The sequence below is a fragment of the Canis lupus genome, chromosome 32, assembly GCF_048164855.1.
Source record: "Canis lupus baileyi chromosome 32, mCanLup2.hap1, whole genome shotgun sequence".
NCBI classification, from domain to species: domain Eukaryota; kingdom Metazoa; phylum Chordata; class Mammalia; order Carnivora; family Canidae; genus Canis; species Canis lupus.
The window spans coordinates 41,117,876-41,141,260 of record NC_132869.1 but is presented as its reverse complement, the minus strand read 5'-3'; the positions used below and the strand labels follow the sequence as shown (position 1 = coordinate 41,141,260).

Below are 23,385 nucleotides of genomic sequence, written 5' to 3'. Positions count from 1 at the left end.
CAGGGCGCCGACCGAGCAAGCCTGTGCCCACCTGTGCCAGGGGGCAGAGAAGCAGGGGAGTCTAGGCCCCGCCCTTGGGGGATTCCGAAGCCGGGTGACCGTGAGGAAGAGAGAACATCCAGGAGGGACGGACCGGAGCAGGACGTCCCCACAGCACGCTCCAGCACCGCCCCACTCGGGGTCCCACGAAGAGCATCCTTTGTTGACAGCGTGCAGCCTGGTGCCGCCCGGTCCAGAGCCGAGGCCTGGAGCTCGGAGCAGCGTCCGTGGGCTGCGGTCAGGGGGGGCCTCCTGGAGGAGTTGGGTGCTGGGGAGGAGGGAAGCAGGGGCTGCGGTAGGGGCGGGCTGCCCGAGCGCAGGCCTGGCACACGGAGCCACAGTCCTGGTGGAGGTGCAGCTGTTGACTGGGTGGAGTGGGGGGTCCCCCCAGGTGAGCGGGAGGCTGGGGGGAAGCGCCGGTGGCCGCTGCAGTGACTGCCTCGGAGGCGGTGCTGGCAGAGGGCCCTGTGCAGGCCCCAGGGGCTGCGGGGGTGGGGGTGCTGCTCGGTCCCACCCTCCTATTGTCCCCGCTGGACTGGGGGCCCGGCTCTCACGCTGGGCGAGGTGGCCCTGTGGGCAGGAGGTGGGCCAGCCCCGTCTCCTCCGGCTGGAACAGCCCTGAGCCCCAAACCCTGACTCACGTGGCCGAAGCCAGGCTCCCTTCCCCAGGGATCAGTCCCCCTGGTTGTCCCGGTTTGGGCCCTTTCGGGGCAGCGTGTGGGAAATCTTTCAGCTTCAGCAAGTCCTGCCTCTGCCACACGTGGCCAAAGCCCTGCTGCCGGCCCAGGGCCAGGCTGGGGGCAGAGGGGAGAGGACCCTAGCTGCGGGGCTCAAGTCGGGGTGCTCAGCGGTGGAAGTGCCTGGGACCGAGGCTCCCGTGTGTGTAGGGGACCGCAGAGGAGGCATCTCCACCCTAGTCCCCTCCCCAGCCGGTGAGACCTAGCGAGCACATCTGTGCCACTTGGAAAGAAGCCACCGGAAGTGGGTTGGGGTGACCTGGGGCCCCCGCAGTGCCCGGACAGCTCCATTTCTACTAGCACACCCCAGGCCTCGGAGGTACCGCGCCCCCTCACGGGCAGCTGGGGGGCTGAGCACAGGAAGGCCCGGGGCGCCAGGTGGCGGTTGCCCCGACTCCGCAGGAGAGCTGCAGAGCGGCCGCAGGTGCAGGAGCCCCGGCCTCCCCGCCTCCCCGGCCTCCCTCCCTGCACGCCCCTCCACCCGCTCTTCCCCGCTGCCCAGTCTCTCCCACTGCAAGCCAGTTAGGCGCCTCCAGCTCTTAGAACGCCCCCTAGCTTGATGCTACACCCCCTCATTCTGCTTCTAACTCCTGTGCCCCGGCGCCCGCCCACCCTTCCTTGCCTGCACCCAACACGACCGCCCGTCGGGCCCCCTGCTGTGCGCCGGAGGACCAAGGTCAGATCAGACCACCCCTCGTCCCCAGAGCTCGTGGTTTGGGGCCACACACCCACTGAGTGGGTAGAAGTTGCCACTGACAATGCCTGGCGCGGGTGCGGGGGGGGAGCCGGTGGGGGAGAGCTGGTGGGGGAGTCCTCCGCATGGGGGGTGTTCCGGAGCCCCGGGCCGGTGCAGCTGGAGATCGGGCTCCACAGGCCAGGCTCCGCACAGACCCAGGAACCTGTACTTACGGGTGTGAGAGGACGGTGTGGGGACCCCCTCCGTGGCCAGCGACAGAGCGAGACACGGGCTTTGGGGAAGGAAAACCCCTGGATGGCTGCCGGGATCCAGAGGCGGGGCGGGGGCTGGAGGCTGCCTGGGGGGCGGTACGGAGCCCACCTGGGATCAGGGCCCTCAAGGAGCCCTTCCTGGTGACCCGAGTCTTTCCCAGACCTGAAATCAGGGGCCTGGTGCAAGAGTGGGGTGCCCGGGCTCTGCCGCAGTCAGCAGCCACTTTTCCTCGACGGCCCAGGCTCTCGGTCTGTGTGGTGAGCCCCGCACGCCCTGCCTGCCCCTCCGTGGGGCTTCGGGGCTCAGGTGCCGCCGTGGGGCGTGGGCAGCCCACGTGTCCAAGTGGACGAGCGCCTTGCACTCGGGGCTGAGCTGGATGCCGGGGAGCAGGGCACGGCTGGCGCTGAGATTGGGTCAGGAACCCCCAGGTCAGCGTGGCCCGGGCCTGCCCGCAGCCCCGAATGAGAACGAGAAGCCGGACGGGAGGCGGGTGTCCCTGAGTCCCAGCCCTGGCCCCGTCCCACAGGCGCAGGCCGTGGCAAAGCTCCCCCGCCCCTGAGTCTGCGCAGGGATGAGCTCCCCGCCACACTCCCCCCCTGCGGAGGCCTGGGGCCAGACAAGCCCGCTCCCCTCAGCTCCGGCCACAGTCCCGAGGGACTAGCACCGCGGGGTCTCCTGGGCGCCTGGGGCAGCGGGGGACGGCCCTACGGGGAGTAAAAGTGCCCGGAGTCCTGGCTGTGCTCCCTCAGGTCCGGGTGGGGGCAGAGCTCGAGGTGGGGCCTCCCAGGCAGAGGATGAGGCTCGGATCCGCCTTGGTGGTGTGGACCGGACCCTCTAAGAACACACTGGGCCCTGGTGACCAGGGACCGGAGAGCTAAGACCAAGGCCACTGGGGAGGTGAGGCAGGGGTTGGGTGGGGTGCCTGGCTGTTGGAAGTGGGGAGTTGGGACCATCGGGATGATCCACTGACCCATCCCAGGCTGGAGCCCCAGGCAGCCTCCCCTTTGCCCTGGTGTAGAGGGGCCCGGGCACACGGGCTGGGCTCACCCATCAGTGCAAAGCAAGTGCATCAGGACGAAGGCTTTGCAGGCCGGGCCTGGCACACGGTGGGGGACGGTGGGGGGTCTGGAGATGAGGGCTCGGAGCCCTGGCCTGCTCCCGAGAGCAGTGTAGCGGACGGGGAGCCTGAGGGGTACCTCCATTCTGTTTTAGGATTCAGCGGCCTCTGTGGTCCCGCACGCGTGGAGAGGAGCCGACAGGCCTCCCGCTCGCTCCGCGGGTGCTGTCCTCGCGGCCTCTCCCAGCGTCTCCCAGCCACCAGCCCCACGTTTGGTCAAGGCAGTCCCAGGCGGGCCCCCCATGAGAATGGGCTGCGGGGACCGGGTGGGTGACAGCCTGAAGAGCCAGATGAGGTTAGGAGCCAGTGACCCCCTCCCCGCCTCCCACGCGCACACTTCTCTGCAGGAGCAGCTGGGCCCGGAGGGTGCCCAGAACCCGGCGTTCAGCGCCTCTGCCGGGCCTGCGTGTCCAGGGGCCACGCGGTCCCCTGTGCCAGCCCCTGTGCCCCAGCCTGCCCTTCCCCAGACTCTGTCCTTGCTCCTGGGAGGCCCAGGCCCTGGATAGCGCTCACTGCCCCGGGCCTGCACCCCAGGTGACGGGGAGCCTTGCCAAGAAGCTGGGGTGGGAAAGTGGGGACCGAGGAGTGAGGGGCTCCACGGGAGAAGCCCCCTCTGTCACAGAGGCGCCCCGAGCTCTTCCCCTTCCCCTGAGGCTTTGGGGTAGACAGGAGAGGGCCCTGGAGGACACGCTGGGCGGGGAGACACACTGCCAGGCTGCACCCTGGGGTACTCCCCCGCCTGCCTTGGCCTCTGGGGGACTGGGGACGGAGCAGGAAGGGCGTGGCCAGGTGGCTTTGGGTGGGAGAGGCCTGCAGAGCCAAGGAGGCTGGTGCCCCCGGGCAGCTCGGGCTCCCAGCGGTGAAGCGGGGTACCGGCTGACCTACCTCAGAGGGGCTCACATGAGACGTGCACCTGGTTCCCAGTTCCCAGGCCTGGGGCCGGGGGGCACCCGTGCTAAGGTCGGAAACCCACGGAGGCTCCAGAGCTCCGCCACAGCGTTGTGGGCAAGTGACAGTCAGGAAGCCAGATGCTGTCACCGGGAGCTGCCAGGGACCGATAAGGTGGCCGGGCCACCACCCGGGGCGACAGGACCCCTAGCCTTCGCCTCGGCTGCAATCTGGGGACCCCTAAGGGGTGAGGTCGCCTGCCGGTGGGACCTGGGGGACTCAGGGGTTCCGACCCTCAGGCTGAGACAGTGTCCCCAGGGGGCAGAGCCCATGTGGCCCGAGCACCAGGCTCTGGCGCCCCCCAGGGTACAGCCGGGGACCCTCTGGGGAACGGAGCAACCCCTGCCTCTGCGCAAGCTGAGGGCGGGCGGGCGCCCGAGGGCCCTTCCCTGGGGAGAGCCGGGTCACCCCCGCCGGCCTGCCATTCGGACAGCTGGCGGCGGGCACTGCCCCAGGCGGGGCGTGGGTCACAGCCTCCTTCTGCCACAGACTGACCGGGACAGTGACTGCGGACCGGGACGGCCAGAAACCAAGACGCAGCCAGGGCTCCCTGGGGAGGGGGAGCCCCGAAGCTCTGAGCCCCCGCGCCGGGCGGCGCAGTGGAGGCCTCCCGGTCCCCTGCCCGCCACAGGGCCCGAGGTGCCAAGGTGGCACCAGCTTCCTGCCTTTCGGCGGAGGAGGTCACCTGCCCTTTCCCGGCGGGCCCCGCTGGCTCGGAACGGAGCTGGGCCGGGAGCGGCCGGGGTGCCGGGGTCCTGCTGGGGCCGGTCGGTCCACCCGCTGCTCTGGGGCCAGCGGAACGGTGGCCACGGACATTCCGCCGGACTTGAGCGCCGGGCACCGGGCTTCAGGCTTCAGAGGGAGTTCTGATTCACTTCCGGCCCGGGTCACTCGAGGCCCCGCTCCACAGACCGGGAGGCTGCCCAGAGGACAGTAACGCGCCCGCAGCCACACAGCAAGCCGGCAGCTAAGCCCCGGGGCCCCCCAACCTGTCCCGGAAAGGGGGCTTCTCGCGGTTTCTGAGCTGGACAGATTGGCCATCTCCGCGGCCACGGGCAAGGCCGGCTTGGCGGTGACCCGCAGGAGGCCACCTGGCCAGCTCCCCCTTTCCGACCCCCCCCAGCCCGCTGTGCTTCCTGCCCCACAGGGCTCTGCAGCTGGGCCCGAAGCCTCTAGAGCTGGAACCCCCGCCCCGCCGGCGAGGACTTCACCGAGGCAGAGTTTTGCAGAGGACAGAACGCGGCTCACGCTGCTCCCCCCGAGTCTCCTGCGGAGGGTTCTCCGCCCGGCGCGGGGCTCTGCGGGGGGGGGGCTGCGGGGGGCCGAGTTCCGGGGGGTCGAGCCCACCTGGGCTGCGGCTGAAGTCGTCTCCCCAGGGCTGAGACTGGACTCAGAGCGAACCTGGTGGCCGTCAACTGCCCTGTTTCTCATGGTGCAAAAGGCTGCATTTCGGTGACCGCAGGCGCAGCCGACGATTCCCGGGCGGTGCAACCGGATGGGGCGGTTCGGGTCACCCGGGAGGTCCCCGGGAGGACACGCAGACCCGACCTGTCGGGGCCCCCCGTTGCTCGCTGGCCTCAGGCGCCGAGAACCTTCCGCGGAGGCCGCCCCCGCCCGCGTGCCCCTGCACCCCACGCAGGTAAGTCGCTGCCCGGGGCCCCTCCTCCCGCCGCCCCCGCCGCCCCCGCCGCCCCCTCGGCCTTCCCCGCCGTCCCTGGGCCCCCCGGGAGCCCCGCCGGCTTCGGGCTTCCCGCGCGGCGCCCGGCCGCCCCGCCCCCTCGCCCCGATTGGCTGCGTGGAGGGCACGGGGCCAGCGCCGGCCAATGAGAGGGCGGGACGGCGGCTGGGGGCGGGGCGGGGCCCTGCGAGGGCCTGGGTCGCCCCCCCCCCCCCCCCCCCGCTGCCCCCGGAGCCCTTTCCCCGCCCTGCGGTCCGCGGCACGTGTGACGCCCTTCAGCCCCTGCCCCTGCGATGTGACCCGAGTCGCCGCCTCGTGGAGGAGCCCTGGGCAGGGCACGGGGCGGGGGGGTGGCTCTGGGCGGAGCCCCTGGTGAGGGCCCCTGCGGCGGGGCAGCGTAGGCCTCAGGCCTCAGTTTCCTCATCTTTAAAATGGGGACAATAGTCCTGTGTCATAAACATGTACCGGGTCCGAGGACTTCATTCACGCGAAGAGCCTAAGCAGCGCACAGCGCGTTCAGAAATCCGCCGTGGAGCCCCGGGGCCGCGGGCAGCTCCCGGATGCGGGCCTCGGCTGCCGGCTGCTGGGCGCAGGTACCCCCCAGCGGCCGGCGAGGGCTCCCGTGGCTCCCCGTCCCCGCCGGGACCTGGTGACAACCTGAAGGCGCCGACCCGCTTTCCGTGCATTTCCCCGCCCGCGGTGAGGTCCAGCCGTTCGTCCTTCCTCTTCTACAAAACACCTGCTCAGGACTTTGCCCCCTTTCCTCAACCCTCCTTTTTGCTTTTAATGAGCATTAACACACACACGCACTTCTGGCTACTGCTGGTTTTGTGTTGCATCTTCTCCCATGTTGTCATTTTGTTTTTATTTATTTTATTTTAAAAGATTTTATTTATTTACTTGAGGGAGCGAGAGCATGAGTAGGAGGAGCCGCAGAGGGAGAGGGAGTAGCAGGCTGGCCGTGGAGCAGGGAGCCCGATGCGGGACTCGATCCCAGGACTCCAGGATCATGACCTGAGCCGAAGGCAGGCGTCCAATGACGGCCACCTAGGCGTCCCTTCATTTTATTTTTAAAGATTTTATCTATTTGAGAGAGAGAGAGAGAGATTGCGGATGAGCAGGGAGTCTGACTTGGGGTTCGATCCCAGGACCCTGAGACCATGGCCTGAGCCAAAGGCAATGCTCAACTGACTGAGCCCCCAGGCGCGCCCCCTATTTGCCATTTGACGGCGGGTGTCTTTTGGTGAGCTCTTCCGGAGGATCTAGATTGAGAAATTCTTCCTTGCTCAAGGTGTCTAAGTCCGTCTTCTGTGAATTGCCTTGTTCTTCCTAGATTCTCCGGGTCCGTCGGGAGCCCGACTCATCTGCCACGGTCTCCCTCAGCGTCGCCTCCTGCAGTCCCCGTGCACTGTCCCCACCCTGCAGGTCTCCGGCCTCGGCCCTCCTCTCCATGCCCTGTAGACAAGGCCCACCGCTGCTCCATGTGGCAGCCTCCTGCTGTGTCACAGGAAGCTGGGAGGTGTGAGACCAACTATGGGTTGGCGGTTGTTCAAGTCTTAGGAGTGCCCGGCTGGCTTGCTCGGCGGGCAGGCAACTCTGGATGTCGGAGTTGTGCCCTGGAGGCCCACGCCGGGCGTAGATTACGCTGTAAGCAGCACTAAAAGGGCGCCTGAGTGGCTCAGCTGGTGAAGTGTGATCCCAGGTCACACTTGCATCGGGCTCTCTGCTCAGTGGGGAGTCGGCTTCACCCTCTCCCTCCGCCACTCTCCCTGCTTCTGCTCTCTCTTGCTCACTCACTCCGTCTCTCAAATACTTCTTTAAAAAAATGTTATTTATTTATCCATGAGACACAGAGAGAGAGGCAGGGACACAGGCAGAGGGAGAAGCAGGCTCCATGCAGGGAGCCCGACGTGGGGCTCGATCCCGGGACTCCAGGATCACGCCCTGAGCCGAAGGCAGATGCTCAACTGCTGAGCCACCCAGGGGTCCTGTCAAATAAATAAAATCTTAAAAAAAAAAAAAAAAAAAAGCACAAAGTATTGGCTATTTCTTTCAAAAGGTGTTTAGAAATCAGTGAGAGAGGCTCAAGACTGTCCCAGTGTCTCTCATTTGCCAGCACTTCCAAGTGGCAGAGGTCCCCATTTGCCCGCCTCAGGGGGCTGGGGGCTGCGTGAGGTGTATGTCGTCATGGAGACGGGCAATTACAGGTCCCCCGTGCTCCCCCCACGGCCCATTTCTTTTGGTTGCACCAGAACCGGGTTGGAGCCCTAGGATGTGCGTGTCAGAAAGATAGTCTGAGCACCCTGGAGTCTGTGCCCAGAATGTCTCCCGGCCCCAGAAGACCCTTCCAGAAAAGTCTCTTTCTGAGCCTCCTGGTTGAAAGGTGTTGGCAGTGCCCTGATGCTCAGAGGATGGCACCCAGACCCCCTCGTCTGGGATCCATCCTGGCCCCGGCCACACTTTCCGATTCTCCACCCCTCCACCCCATCAACTCTAGGCCCTGGCCACAGTTCCCCAAGGGCAGGTCCTTTGATGCCACCGAGTTTCCAGATGTGTCACTGCCCTGCTGCGAGTGCTGTTCCTCAGGTCTCCAGCTGACCATCTCCCTCTTCCAGCCTAAATCTCGCCACCTCCGGGGAGCTTTCCGGAGATTCCTCGGGGGGCTGCTCCAGCATCTACCTGCCAGGGGGAGTCACGCTGCACTCTAAAGAATCGGTTTTTGATTGGATGAGTGTGCGCGCCTCCCAGACAAGCCAGGGCTCCGTAGCCCGGGGTCCACGCCCAGCAGGAGCTCGGAGAAGGCTTAGGTGCCCCCCCGCCCCCGCCCTGCACCTGCGGAGCACTGACGTGGCACCACTGGAGTCCGTCCCGCTGGCCAGGCAATAGCCGGGGCGCCCCGCTAAGCCCCAAACAAGAGGAGAGTGAGCACTCGGGGGTGCACGAGCAGTAAAGGACAGCAGGTTCGAAGGCCTGGGGATTCAGAGAGGCAGACCCTTTTCACCCTCCGGGCCCTCCCCGCCCCCTGGGAGAGTCACAGAAAACACCCGAGAGACCCGCTTGTGTGAAGAGGTAGAGGTTTATTGAAATATAAACATTCGAGAACATGTAAGATAGAAAATAACCACAACATATACAGACACTTGCTGCAAGAGGACGTCTGAGGTATTTATCACCGCCTCGGCTACCGTGTGCTAGCACATCTTCCTGGTCGGAGCCTGCGTGGACGGGGCGGGGGCAGAGCGGCCCGGCCCGCGGCCTGCCCTGGGGCCTTTGGGACTGAACCGTCCGGGAAAGCTGCTCTGGCCCAGGCCCGGCCCCTGGAGCACCTGCGGGCATCCCCGCTCTTGGGCTTTCACGCCGAGACCCTGCTTTTGTCCTTGAGGGCAGAGAGGGTTTGCCGAGAGGGCAAGGCCGGGCAGCTGCCTAGGGAAGGGGGATCCAATGACCAGAAAGCCGCAGTGCGTGCCCGTGTCCTCCGGCTGGGAAGAGTCCATCCTTCGTGACCGAACCCCTGAGAAAGACACACTGGCCAAGTGTTCCGACACTTTCAAGTGGGCCCAGCGCCAGCCAACTGGGCTCGTCCCTGGCACCAGACCCCAGACGCCCTTCTCTGCCTGCCGCCTGCGCTTACCCGGTGGGCAAGGTGGGGAGGCTCCCGAGGGCGGAAGAGGGTGAGGCCCCGGGGGACGGGGCTGTGTGAGTGTGACAGCGAGTGTGCGGAAGGCCGGGGGGAGCTGCAGCTTACCGGGCTGAGGTAGCTGTTTTGTGCTCAAGCTTTTGAGCTGCCTTTCCTTGCGCAGACGGGGCCGAGGGCCGGCCGTGCGAGGGCTCCTGCCCGCGTGGCCTGTCCCCGCCAGAGCCTGGTGATGTCACAGTGCTGGCGCTCTAGGAACTCTGCGGGCCGTGCCCAATGAGGTGAGCCTTGTGGGACAATTACCCCATCTTCCCGACACGGGAGCAGCCTGCTCCAGCCCGGGGCCCAGAGAACAGAGGTCCTGGCATCCCCGATTCCCTGGGGCAGCCCCGCCGCTACAAGGCCCGGGGCCTCCCTGGCCTGCCCCTACCCTGAGCTGGGAATGCTGAGTCCAGGACCACCGTTCTGTCCCCACCCTGGAGGGCCGGGCAAGGGTGTGGGACAAGCCCTGCTTCGGCAGGAAATGGGTCGGGGCCATCCCCGGGACTGCGTGGCCTCAGGACCCAACCTTTGCCAACACGGGCCTCTCGATCCACTGTCTCCCCCGCCACTCTGATCCCTGAGTCATCCCTCCTGCCTGCCTCCCCGCCTCCTCACTGGGGTCCTAGCGAAGGGCCGGAGGGGCTGGGGTACCAAATGTTTGCTCGGCTCTGGGGGTGATCTGCTTTCATTTCTTTGGTGCTACAATAACAATAAAAATTAAAAACAAAAAAGTCAGCAAAACACATATAAAAAAAGATTTCAGAGATGCAAATACTTCCTGAAGAATCAAAACATCAGCAATTACAAATCTGAGGTATTTCAATGAACCTGACGTCAGCAGGTCTGGGGACGCTGGGGCCGAGGTGGCCCCATGAGACGGGAGGGCCCAAGGGACAAGTGGGCTGTTCTGGGAGAGCCGGCCAGTAAGGGCGAGTGAGGGCGTGAGGTCTGGGAGAGAAGGGTCAGTGTGGAGCGGGTGCCAGGGCCTGCCTGGGCAGCCCCCTTGGCTCTGCCTCTCCCTCAGCAGGTGCTCAGTCAGCCTGGACCTGAGGACTGCCCTCATGTGCCCCTTCCTGGGACTCTAAAGGGGGGGTGCGGGGCCCTGAGGGCTGCTTCAAGACTTGGCTTTGAGGGACCCACACCTCTGGAACCACACCCGGTGGGCAAGGTGGGTTAGGAGGGCCCCATCCCGTGCTCAGCAGAGAAGGGCCACGAAAGCATGGTCTTGGCGCCGAGCAGCCCACGCGGAATTAGTCTGGAGGTCTGAGCAGGGAATGAAGCCAGGGACCCTGGGGTCACGGCAGGAGGCAGGGAAAGGGCAATAAATTAAAGGGGAAAGGCTCTGGAGGGCCTCCAGCCCATGCCGGCTTACCGATTGTCGATACACTGTGCCCGGGACGGGAGGTGGCCTGCGGACCCGGGAGGAAGCCGGGAGCCCGCGGACCCCGCCCGGTTCTCCAAGACAATCCCTGATTGGACAACGCTGCCCTGTCCTGCCCCTGCAGCCTCTCCCTGTCCCCAGAGTACAGCAGGACCTGAATGGAGCCTGGACAGACGGACATGTCCAAACTCTCAACATCTGGCCAAATGGTGTTTGACATGGGCTCCGTGAGATGAGGTAAACTGTGCATCAGCCTCCTTCCCTCTCGGCAGGAGAGCGCGGGGTGGGGAGCCAGGTCCTGGCCGTCAGAGGGACCAGCTGGTGGACGGCTCGGCGCTGGGGGTGCCCCGGGACGAGGTAGGGCTCGGGGAGCAGTGAGAGCTGCTGCTGCCGCTGGCACTGCCGCCCATGCTTGGGGGGGCAGGCCCCGCGAGGAGGTGGACCACGGGCTTCTGGGCGAACAGCACACCTGGGCAGGGGGAGCGGGAGTGAGTGGCTGAGCCAGGCGGGCGCCCTGTCCCCTGTGTGCCCCTGCCGGAGCCCGCACACCTTGCCCTCAGGGGGCCTCCAGGGGCAGGGAGGCACACGGCGCTCCTGAGGAGAGAACCAGGGCCCTGCGGACGCTGCTCCCCTCCCCAGGGCTGGGGGGGTGGATGGGAACAGGAGGGGTGTCAGAGGGCAGGGGCAAGCTGGAGACGTGCCAGGACGGGGCCTCGGAGGGGAGGTGGCAACGTGCTGGAGGCGGTCTGGCCGTGTGGGCTCCTGAGTGGGAGGACGGTGACAAAGGCAGGGTGTGCAGAGGTGAGGCTGCAGAGAAGGGAGGAGGAGGAAGGGAGGCCTGTGTGCCTCCCGGGAGGAAGGCTGGCCCTGCACCGTGGTGACGCCCCAGGAGTTGCTAAGAGGGGGAGGGACATGACGAGATCCGTGTTTTAATTGCCCTCTGTGGAGCTGGAGGACCGCAAGGCCACTACTCCAACAGAGGGGGAGAGGCCCAAGCCAGGGCAGCAGCAGGGTGGGAGGTGCAGGCGGCAGGAGGGGGAGAGAGCAGAGCAGTGGGGACCGCTCGGCCCTGGGGGACCTGTGGGCTCTGAAGGTTCTGGGGGCTCTGGGGAACCTGGAGGCTCTGGGGGTTCTGGGGGCTCTGAAGGTTCTGGGGGCCCTTAGGGGGTCTGGAGGCCCTGGGGGCCCTGGGGAACAGGCTCCTGGTTCCTGACCTATGCAGCTTGCACACCCACTGACAAAGGGCGCAGGTGGGACAGGGGTTGAGGTGGGTGAGGTCCGGGGAGCCTTCACCTCTCTTCTGACTGCTCCCCATTCTGAGAGGAGGCATTATCCTCTCCTTTCTCCTGAGAGAGGGGAGAGGACAGCGGATCCAGGTGCTGATCCCTTCCTTCCCCGTATTCTCCGTGGACCTACTCACGGCCCCCACGCTGCCTAGGCCATCGAACAGCACCACATGGCAAAGGGCACCTGCGCCTTGCCGCTGGCTCGCCTGGTCTCCTCGAGGGCCCCCGGTGTCAGGCAGAGACCTCCGAACATGGCCTCTGAAGCACCGGCTGTGTGGTGACTTGGCATCACATCGCCCCTTCCCTGGCTGCAACCTGATGCCCACGGCCAGTGGCCCAGCAGAGCTTGAGCGCGAGGCCTGCAGCGTGGTGCCCCGAGGGCCCGGCTCCTACCCCCCAGAACGGGAGCGTCCAAAGGGACAGAGCACGGCTCCCCCAAGGTTTGATGGGAGGTGCAGCTTTATTTTTTTTATTTTTTATTTTTTGGGAGGTGCAGCTTTAAAGCTCCTCCACCCGGCACCTCCCGGGCCGTCCAGGTGACAGGAGGCCAGCACGCCCAGGCTCCCCAGTGCCCCTCATCAGGCTGTGCTGGGCTCGTTCCCAAACTCCCACCTACATCAGAGAAACGGGAGCTGGAAGGGACTGGCTTCCGGCACCTGGGGAGACCTGGTAGAGATGCTAAACCACAGGCGACAAAGCCCCGTCCCGCTAGACCCGAGAGACGACTGTGGAGGGCTGGGGAGAGCCGCGCGCACGGGCTGCTTGTGCCGCACTCAGACTCCGCCGCCTGCGGTCAGTCCTCGGTCCGTTTTAAAGACAGGGAGCGACAGGGGGTGTTCAGGGGGGCGGGGCTGAGCCGGTCCGAGGAGACCTGTGCCGGCCACGGTGGAGGCGGCTTATGCCACGATGTCTAGGGCGAGGGCACGGAGCCGATTACGGGGCTTCCCGCTAAAGGGCGGCCGCATTAACGAGCCAGCCATGGTCCCAGGGGGTCGGACGAAGGGCTCCTGTCGCTCTGTCAGAGCCGGGGGGTCTGTCATCCGATTAGCAACCCTCTGCTTCCCCTAGGCTGGAAACACCACCTAGCCCTTGGAACCTCGAGACTACATGTAAGGGAGGGGGCCAGCCGGGGCCGTGGGACTCCCTGAGAGTGCCAAGAGCCTCACCTGCGTAGGTGGTGCCATCAATGTCCACGGACATGTTGATGCTCCCGATGCTGCCTGCGGCCAGGTTCAGTGCTGCAGCTGAGGCCTCTGATCGGTCTTCTGCTGGGACGAGGGAGACAGTGGGCCTGGTCAGGTCTCCCGGCACCAGTGTCCTCTCCGAGGCCCTCCCACTTCCCCAGACAGGCCACAGCTGCCCGAGGCCTCCCACTGCTAGACAGCAGCCATATGCGTAAGGTCTGGCACAAGAACCCGGGCTTGCCAATGTTCTCTCACTTGCTATGTTCTCCTCTGAGCCACTTCTGCCCCCGTGTCCTCTGTTGTCCAAGGAAAGGGATCACAGGCGGCAAGGACCGAGCCAGCTCCTGGCTACACACCGACCCTTGTCACGCGATCCAGCAAACCCTGATTCAGCACCCACTACCCATCAGGCTGGGGAACCAGAGATCCGAGGGAGGCAGCACTGCCTGAGGACCTGCCTTTCCTCCCCCCACCCCAACCGGGCTAGGACCTCAGGGAGAGGGTCGGCCTGCCCAGCGTGTGGCCCGGCACCTGGCACCCGTTTCACCCTGGCGACCTTGGATTTGCAGAGAGCTGCGTGCGCTGGCACCCAGGCCCTCTGCCTGGCTCACCCCGACTCTGCCCTTTCGTCATGCAGCCAGGAATCCTTCCAGAGGAGCTGCTTTTCTATTAGTGTCTGGCTTGCGCTGGGCCAAGGGCACCGGCCCCGAGAGGGTAAGAGAGCAGAGCTGTGCTGCCAGCGTCCTTCTGCTCCTCACCTGGGGACAGGGCGCAGGGGGTGCGGCCCGCGAATATGCACAGCTCCCTTCACACCTCTTTCCATCACATGCTTAAGTTTGTTCTGAGGTAGAGTCAAGGGTAAGAACGGCAAAGAAAATGTAGGGGGAGGACGGGAGAAAGGAGGAACAAGGGGCACGGAGTGTGGGATTCAGGAGCCGAGGAGGGAGCCGAGGAGGGAGGGCACCTGAGAAACGAGGAGGGAAGATGGCGGTGATGCTGCCAAACTTGTATTTCCTCTTTCCCTGGGTTCCTGAGGGTCACAAGCGGCCTGGCCTGAGGCACTGGCCTCCTCGGAAGCTTGGGAATGGAGGTGCTGCCTTCCGCCCAGAGCCCAGATCTACATCCGGGGAGGCGCTGGGGGCGGGGGGAGGTGAGCCCTTTCATTTAGACAGATCAAAAGGCTGGTGAGGAAGAGAAGCACAGCAGCCGCCCCCAGGGCCTCTGGCTCCTCCTCCTCGAAGGACTCCTCCCTTCTGCTAGAGAACAGGGCACTGCCTGGGGCAATTTTTGGTGAGCTGAGATCCCAGTGGGCACAGAAGCCCCATGTGACTACCTGACCTTGCGACGGTCCTGGGGACCTGCAGGGCCCCCACCCCAGTCCTGGGACGTGACCAGGCCCTTGAGTGGAGCCCAGGTCGACACCCAGCAGGAGGGGAGGCGCTGCCCTGGCCTGGCACTCACCCCTGCCGTTGATCCTGATCTTCATGGGCAGCTGCCGCGCCATGCTGAACAGGCTGCGCTGGAAGGCCTGCTGTACCAGGCGCTGCTCCTCCTCGGACAGCCTGGACGCCTTCTTCTCAGGGGGCTCCCCCGCCTCCAGCCGCTCCCGCAGCTGCTCCAGCGTGGCCGTCCGGGTACCGGCCTGCTGGCCTGCCAAGGTCACGGGCACAGCCAGGCGATTTGGCACAGGCACCGTCGTCACTGGGACTCCATCACCTGGCAAAGGCACCAGAGCTGGACCAAGCGTCCCACCTGACACTGGCCCCACCGTGCCCTTCCCTGCCCACCCTCCTCCCTGCTGGGCCCTGCAGACCTTTCCTGAGAGTGCTTGCTGGGGATATCCGAGGGCTGCTGGCATTGGCGCCACTGCTGGAACCCAGCCCGAGGATGGGGAAGCGGATCTTGGGTGGGGAGAGGAGGGCAGGCGCCCCGGCAGTGGCAGCAGCGGCAGCAGCAGGTGAGTAGCCAAGGAGGGAGGAGCTGTAGCTGGGCCGCCGGCCCTCCCTCCGGTTGCCGTCGATGGCTGCCTGGAGCTCGGCTGGGGAGCTCAAGGCTTTCTTCTCACACTCATAGGCATAGAGATACTTCATGTACCTGGAGGGAAGGAAGGGAGGGAGGAGAATAATCCAGAATGGTACCAGAGACCACCCAGTTTAAGCTCATGGGTCTCCGTGGGGCAGGCCTCTGGGACATAGGATCAGTTGGTAGAAGAGAGAGATCAGGGCCCTGGGGTGCCCTGGCCCAGGCCTGTCGAGCTGCTACTCAACACCGCAGCAAACTCTGCTCCAACCGGAGGTACCATTCTTTTTATTTTTTTATTTTAAGATTTTATTTATTTATTCATGAGAAACGAGAGAGAGAGAGAGAGAGAGAGAGAGAGAGAAGCAGAGACACAGGCAGAGAGAGAAGCAGGCTCCATGCAGGGAGCCCGACACGGGACTCAATCCCGGGACCCCAGGATCACACCCTGGGCCCAAGGCGGCACTAAACCGCTGAGCCACCCAGGCTGCCCTGGAGGTACCATTCATTAAGAGAAATAAAGACCATCTTCACTCATGTTTTGGGTTTGTTTTGGCAGCGTTTTAGGGGTCATTTAGAAATGCTTTGCAATGTCTTCCTGGCTCCTGGATGCCCTAACCATCCTGAGCCAGGCTGGTCCGAGAGGAACAACCTCTCCACAGGCTGTAGGTGAGCGGACCTACGGTGCCATCCCTCGTTGCATCCCACGTCCCAAGAAACAATTCTCTACCCAAGAAGCCTGACAGAAGGACTGCTGTACTGATTACAGTTCCGAAGATAAAACCCTTCTACTTTTTAACAAGGCTGTGACAGCTGCCTGCCTGATGCTCCCTCTGTATGCTCCAGAGTGTGACACCCAGTGTGTTCCAAAGGACAGATTCCCCTCTGCTCCTCACTCTCTGATGCTACTCCTGGTTCTCCTGCTCCTATTAGCCTCATAATTAACTCAGAGGATTACAAAAACAGGTCCCAAATCCCAGGTCCTGTTGCCGGGCATGCTGAGTGTCAGGTAGGAAGAGCTAGGCTCAGGGTGGACGTGCCATGTGGGAGACACTGCCCTGGAAAGAGCGGCGATGGGGCCGGAGGGCCAGCGGCGAATCTGAGCTCTGTCACTGCCAGCTGGTAGATCAAACCATTTAACCTCTAAGACTCGGTTTCTGTTTTCTGAAAAACGGGATGGCACCTACCTCCCAGGGTTGATGGCGAGGTCTGCAAGAAACAGAATGGCAAAGGAGCCTAGGGAGGCACTTGGGAAATGGCGGCTCTCGTGATCACAGAAAGGGATGCATCTCAGCAAGTTCCTGGCTGCGTCGGGAATCCTCATCCTGCCCACTGTACAGTGGAATTTCCTTCCTTCCCCTCATCTAGGTTAACGCATTCCCTTTCTCCCAGCCTCAGCTTCCTTCCCCCAGGGCCCTGGCCACTCACTGGGTCCTCAGGGTAAAGGCGGCGCTGGTGATCGACGTGGGCAGGTTCAGGCCTTTGGTGATCTCCCGCCAGATCTTCTTGTTGATGATCTCCACCAGGCCTCCCTTCTCTGTCACCAGCTTATACAGCATATACAGGTCCAGGATCTGCTTGGCCATGATGGGGATTCGGTTGATGGGGGTCCCTGTGATTGTCCAAATAGAGAAACAGAGTGTTGTGTCATCAAGCAGAGAAGAAGACGTATGCACGCGCCCAGCTTTTGCTGAGTTGGAAATACATTCGTGAGTCTGCTTTCATCTGACTCAAGCTCCCAAAGCTCGAAGCTATCAGACTTGCTGCCAGTTCTCCTTGGGATGAGCAGAAAGACCGGTCCAACTCACAGGCCCTGTGGTCCTGCTTAAAGCATTAGCCTCCCTGGGCCTGTCTTCCCCTCGGTAAATGAGGGCTGCGCTAGATGGCTTCAGAGCTGTGCTGTGCTGGGTCTGGCTAGCAGGACGAGCCCAGATTCTTTCCTAATGATGTGGCAACTCACACTCCTCTGGGGCCTTCAGAAGCCACTCAAGCCGTCCCACCACCCACCTGCACTGCTCCCGGGGCCGTCATCTGTATCTCTAGGTGCACTTTTTAACAGTGTTTTCATTTGCATACCGCCTGCTTCCTTCTCTCCTGCGGCAGGCAGGGCACAGCAATGTTTTCTCTCCTGTGTCCCCACCAAGTCAAAGGAGCTGCTGGACACACACATCTCCAGGGGGATGAAAAGCTACTGAACGACTCTCTCCCCACTAATCACTCCACCCCTCCCTGGCCTCTGACAGAGGGAGGGTCACAGCAGCTTCCGCCACTGGCCCCGAAGGGAAGTGAGAGGAGCCGGGGACTTGATTAGGAAGCCTGGCACCAGGCAGGAAGGCCCGCTAATGAGCACCAGGGGACGGCAGGGAGGGCGGGCCTGGGGTCCTTTCACAGGCCGCTGGGATGCTCGGCGGGAGGCGTGATGGATGACTGTCATTTGGCAGCCTCAGGATTAATGATCTGGAGGTCAGAGGGGAGAATTCCACAGGGAAGGGTCACCGTCCGGGGCAGGGTATGAGACTTGTTGCCTTTTGATGGCAAACTCCTTTTACTGTACACAGGCTGCTCTCCTCTGCCTCGGCCCCCTCCCACCGCCCCAGACACGCCGAGGCCTCGCTGGCTGCCTGCTGGATGGTAAACCAGCTGGATTTTCCAGAAGCGCTATTTGTTGCAACTCCTTCTGCTTCTTTCCCCTCAAGAAATGGTATTTTCTTCACAGCCCTGAACTGCTGGCCTCATCAACTCTTTCACAGGGTAATTCAAGCGAGAGAATGGAGCAGAGGGTCCCATGAAGAAGAGCGAGCAGCATGAACATGGGGGCGATGTGTGGCAGCACCAGGCCTCTTTCCTAAGTGTGAGGCGGGGCCAGGAGGTCTTCGAGAACCTCATCTTGGTCAGCTGGTCCTTGGAGGGTCAAAGATGAATGGGTCCCAGTGCTAGATCCAAAGATTCACAGGTGAAACTTCAGAGGACTGTGGGTACACTGTCAATACACACAGCCCGTGTTGGTCAACTTTTCCTCCCTGTGCTGCTCTGGACAGTCAACCTGATTGCTGACACAGACAGGAGGGTCTGGTACAGCAGAACTGCTCTAAGGGCCACCTCCTTCTGGAGGCCTGTCTACTCGAGCACACTCACAGCCCAGGCCAGTTCACATCCTCATGGCGTCACCTGGAGACTCTAGAAGGCCCACTCTCAAGGACCCCTCCCATTTCCAGAAGCTTCCGGGACATCTTTACGATGACCTGTTCACTTCCAAGTCAGAATATTCACACTAAGCTCATCCTTATCCCAAAAGCCAGCCCCTCCATTCTCACCACTTCCTCTTCTTCCAGTGACACCACCATACTCTGAGGTATGAGGCACTGGCTCCTCTTTTCTCCCCTGTTGGCCACCTTGAGGTTGTTAGGAGGCTTCACTGATTCTTCCTTGGAGGCGCCTCTCAAATGTGTACTCCGTTCCAGCCCAGAGGCCTCTTACCCCCGTGCAGCACTGCACACCGCTGCCACCCTGGCACTCGCTTCCTTGTTCAACACCCACGGATCCTGATGCCTCCCCAGTCTCGCCACCCGGGTCACCAACACCCCTGGAGACACTGCCTAGGAGGTATTCCAAGCATCCCCACAACGCACTCTCACTCTTCAGCTGCCTCTCGTCACGCCCATCCCCAGCCTAACACGACCTGCCTCTGCTTAAATCCTCTCCGTGCTGGGCTTCAGGAAGAATCTGCTAACTATCCCCGTTCGGAGGGATTTCTTCTCTCTCAGAATTCCTATTATAAGCCCTACAAATTCAGCAGGTGAAAGGTCTCTAATCGTTTCATGTATGTCCTCCAGGTATCCCAGGAGGACTCTGAGCTCTGTGAAGGCAGAGACAGACTGTTTCTCCTTCACTAGGTCTTAAATATTAGAGTGTTTAATAGGTTAAACTGCCGTGCAGATGGGGAAAAAACATGTTTCTCAGAGTCAAAACAACCAGCTATGGGTCACCCAACAGGGACCGTCAGATGCACTTCTGTCATGTGGTGTGCCTGCCAGACCCGTCGCCAACATCACCTGTCTGATGGCAACAGCCCCAAGCAGTCACCCTCTCTTCCCAGACCTCAGCAGGTTCGTTAGGGTCATGACCCTTGGTAAACAGCCTGGGGAAAGGAGGTCCAGGGTGCCTAAGCTCTTTGTGTCCAGGTCCCATGAAAAGCAGACAAGCAGCAGCAGAATGGTTGGAGGCTGGGGCGCCTGGGGACAAAGAATCTATGACCGCACTCAGCGGGGTGGAAGGGAAGGGGACGTAGGGGTAAAAGTGCAGAACGTGGCTGGGTCTGCGCTGTCCATGAACAGGCGCAGCTGAGTGTATAAGCACCAGGCAGGGGACTTGCCCAGGTGATGGAGCACCATTCTCCAGAACAGTCGCCTTGGGGAACAAGCTATGCTGTGGTTTTGGAAATCCATTTGCAAATGGCCTTCTGAGTCGGCACTATTTTCATCGGGATCTCCAATGGTGGTAGATCTTCAAACATAAAAGGTGTGTTTTACATTTAGAAATGGTCATTCATGGAGGCAAGCCAGGACAATAGAAGTGCCCAGGCCATTTAGCACCTCTGGGGGAAACCACAGGTCTGGGGTACACTGGCACCTGGTGGTGGCCCCCACAGTCCTGCTCTGTGGTCTGGCCAGGTACCCTGGTTCAGAGTTCAGTGGATAAGAGGACATGCTCTTCCCAGAGTCTGGCCCTCTGTGAAACTACTAAAAATAGCTCCCAGGGCAGGAAGCCCCCGGGTACTGTCAGAAACAAAGCCAAGACCATCCTGAGCGCTAGCTCTAGATGACCGTACGGTTTTCTCACATTATCCAGACAATCCAGACACAAAACCTGCCCTGGCTTCGATTCTTCTAACAACCAAGAGGCTGGATGTTCAGGCCGGTCTGTCTCTGCATCTGCTCTGTGCCTAACGGACCTGGCAGCCGTCCCCTTGTCCCAAGGAGACTCCGCGACAAAGAGAAGGGAGGCCTTTTAGCTGAGTTTACCTTCTGAACAAGAAAGAGAACCAACAGACCATACTGGGGGGTGGGAATGGGGATTGACATATTCAGGTCTCAGTTTCCCCATCTGTGAAATGAGTAATTTGAACTAGATGACTTTCAGTCCCATGAGTCTAAGAATAAACCTTTAAACAAAAATTGAGGGACGCCTGGGTGGCTCAGTGATTGGACGTTGGCCTTTGATCCTGGAGTCCCAGGATCGAGTCCCACGTCAGGCTCCCTGCGAGGAGCCTGCTTCTCCCTCGGCCCGTGTCTCTGCCTCTCTCTCTCATGAATAAATAAATAAAATCTTTAAAAAAACCTGATAGTTGTGATTATTACCGAAGGGAGGGTGACTTGTCTTTAGGAGCGTGCCTGAATTATGGATAATGTTGCCAAGTGACCTTGAGATGGAAAGGTTTAGGAACCTGTCCTAGGAAGGCCCTTGTGTGACCATGGACCAGATCCATACACTCTCTGCCCAACCTTGCAGGAAAGAGGGGCGTCTCTGGCCTGCTCTCTCTGGACTAGATTCTATCTTCCTCTAAGGAGGCTCCTCATCTGAGAGGTGATAGGTCTCTGTTCACCATAAGTCGAAAAGCAACCTGCGAAGAACCAGGAAGGAGGCAAGCAGCCACTGCAGAGAGCGCTCTGGGGTCACAGTGTGATGCTGTGTTCTCCCATGGGCTGAGTCTCCGCCCCCCTCACCCCTCCCAGGGGGGCCTGAGCACCCAGTGGGGAAGCCTGTGTCCTGTCAGTCACTGCTATCAAAGCAGGAGCTGGGATTGAGGGTAATTAATCATGCTCCCTCTGACAGGAATCCAGGGCCTTATCTGTACCCCAAGAAATGCCGCTGGTCTCCAGTTCCCTCCTCAATAAAGGAGACTGACAGATCCAACAAAAGGGCCCTTATCAGATTTCAGCCAGGAGCCTGAGGCAGCCTGAAGGACGGTGTAGAAAAGACTTTTATGAGGGCCCTGGGCCCAGCATGGACCCAGCTCTGCTGTGGGGCTCCAGGGGCTTTAACCCTTGGGTGGTGGGAATGCTGCTGGGCGCTGGCACCAGTGAAGGCCAAAGCTGTCATCAGAAGCTTCCAGCCAGGGGGAGCCAAACAAAAAAAAAAAATCCTGTTCCTTGGCACTTTGCTCTCCTTCCGGCCACTCAGACCGCGGAGCCAGAGTTAGGGGTGGGGTGAGGGCAGGCGAAGGAGATGGCCTCTTCGGGCACTGGAGACAAAGATGGGAGGTGGCAGGAGTGTTGGAGGGAGGGCCACTTCCTCCCCACCACAGAGAATGGGACCATTCCAATGACAACCAGATGCAATCGGGGGCAGGGACCCCAGACAGTCACATGGCTGCCTTCCTGCCCACTGATGAGGGGTGAGGGCCCTGGACCCAGGACGTGGCCCTGCCCAGGACGCTCGCTGCTTTTTCCTAGCTTTAAAAAAGATCATTAATCATTTCCATGGCCTGTCAAGAGAGCTGGGCAGCTGAGCAGAGAGCCTAGAAGCATTAGGACCCATGGTAAGTAGGGACTGTGCACAGGCAGACAGACAGGCTTCCTGCTCTTCCTTGCGCATTAATTCTTGCCCTGCTCTGGTCCTGCTGCCCAGGAACAGGCAAAGAAATGACGGGTGATTTTCCTCCTAACTTGTTTACGTAGAAAATACTGCATACTAGGAAACTGTGCAGCCGCGTCTGGCAGCGTGCAGTTTGACGTGTAGCTGACTGTTCCACAAAGCGGAGCGGAGGCAAGACGCACAAATATCCCAATTCTGCACGGACCGGTGTCCTGGAGGCCTCTACCTCTGATTTCCCACTGATAACAGACACATACTACAGTACACCAACCTGAAGTATACAGCTCGCTGGAGTTTCACTTCTGTGTACACCCCTGTAACCATTCCTCAGCTCAAAATACAGAACATTTCCAGCACCCCAGGAAATTCTCACGGTCCTTCCCACTCAATATACATCCTCCACCTCTTCCCTCCTAGGAGGCAGCCATTATCCTGACCTGCTTTTCTTCAACTTTGGATACATGTAATCATGTAGTCTATACTCTTGTGTCTGGCTTCTTTTGTTCAACATGAGGTCTCTGAGAGCCCTCCGCTGTGTACGGCCTTTTTTACTGCTCTGCCGTATTCCAGTCTAGGACTGTGCCACCCTTTATTTGTCCATTCTATCGCTGATGGCCGCTGGGGTTCTTTCCGGAGTTCTGGATCGAATCTGAATACTTTGAGAGGTCTTTCAGTGAGCGCAGCACTCATTTCTGTTGGGTATACACCTAGGAGTGGAGTTGCTGGATAACAGGGCCGGCACATATTTAGCTGTAGCAAATGCTACCACGTACATTTCCAAAGTGCTTATGCCCATTTATATTCCTAGCAGCCATTCTTGGGAGTACTGCACATACCAGCTTGAGAGGTTCACCTTCAACTCCTCACTCTTTTTAATATTGTAGCTCAGACTAACTGCTTTAGGTGAAGGTCAGTGTGATGCTGTGTTCTCCCATGGCTTTATAATCAGGGTGAGGGCTGTGCAGGCTCCTTCCTTAAGAACTGTGTTCAGAGAAGCTGGCCAAGGAGTCAGAAGGAGGTGGACCATCGGGTCTTCTCTGCTTTGACTGTGGCTGATTCAACAGACCTGGCTGGTGTCTCCAAGAGAGGGGGCAGAAAGTTGGCTGGGGAAAGGCAACAACTCAAGGGCTTTTTGGCCTAGACACTGCATAGCTGCCCTTCATTGCCGATCCGTGCCTCTAGCTTCTCAAGACTCAGTAGACTTTCCCACAGGATAAGTGGACCAAACTCTTGCTCTATACTTTTCCTGCACCAACCCTTGGATGACATACCAAGTATTAGTTCACTTGGAAAAAAGAAGGCAAAACTATCAACTCCATTTTATCAAATACTAAAAGTATCAATTAAAAATTTGAAGGGGGGGGCAGCCCTGGTGGTGCAGCGGTTTAGCGCTGCCTGCAGCCTGGGGTGTGATCCTGGAGACCTGGGATTGAGTCCCATGTCGGGCTCCCTGCATGGAGCCTGCTTCTTCCTCTGCCTGTGTCTCTGCCTCTCTCTCTCTCTCTGAATAAATAAACAAATCTTTAAAAACAAAAATTTGAAGGGGAAGAGGCTGAATTTAATGACAAAAGTGGGCTTTTCAATTTAACCACGCCGTCCAAAAACCAGGATCTCTTCCCATTATTGCAGATAACTGAGTAGAGAGAGAGCATTAAATGACTACTGTAAGTGGAAAAAAGAAACAAGCAGTATATCAATAGTAGTTGGAACACCTGGGGGGGCGAAAAAGATTGGGCCTCAAACAAAGGCTAATTGTGAGACAAAGATTTGCATTTTA

General features: G+C 61.0%; 1 protein-coding gene and 1 long non-coding RNA gene across 13 annotated transcripts in view; one reads left to right on the top strand and one right to left on the bottom strand.

The window, feature by feature from the left end:
* The first annotated feature begins 1,569 nt into the window (after window positions 1–1,569).
* On the top strand, window positions 1,570–7,480 carry LOC140623294 (uncharacterized). Its single transcript, XR_012022953.1, has 3 exons — window positions 1,570–2,622; window positions 2,938–5,429; window positions 6,802–7,480. It is a non-coding gene; the product is annotated as an uncharacterized lncRNA (long non-coding RNA).
* A 1,045-nt stretch (window positions 7,481–8,525) lies between these two features.
* ARID3B (AT-rich interaction domain 3B) overlaps window positions 8,526–23,385 on the bottom strand; it is a 54,021-nt gene continuing 39,161 nt past the window's right edge. For 8 of the 12 annotated variants that reach the window (XM_072809642.1, XM_072809639.1, XM_072809643.1 and 5 more), the window contains 5 exons: window positions 16,443–16,626; window positions 14,809–15,089; window positions 14,457–14,711; window positions 12,978–13,079; window positions 8,526–8,979 (listed from right to left, as the gene is read on the bottom strand). In XM_072809642.1, the coding sequence (XP_072665743.1) occupies window positions 8,660–8,979; window positions 12,978–13,079; window positions 14,457–14,711; window positions 14,809–15,089; window positions 16,443–16,626 (1,142 nt within the window). In that variant the 3' untranslated portion in view covers window positions 8,526–8,659. Of the gene's footprint in view, window positions 10,995–12,977; window positions 13,080–14,456; window positions 14,712–14,808; window positions 15,090–16,442; window positions 16,627–23,385 lie in introns of all 12 variants that reach the window. The other 4 variants (XR_012022952.1, XM_072809647.1, XM_072809641.1 and 1 more) reach the window with 4 other exon arrangements.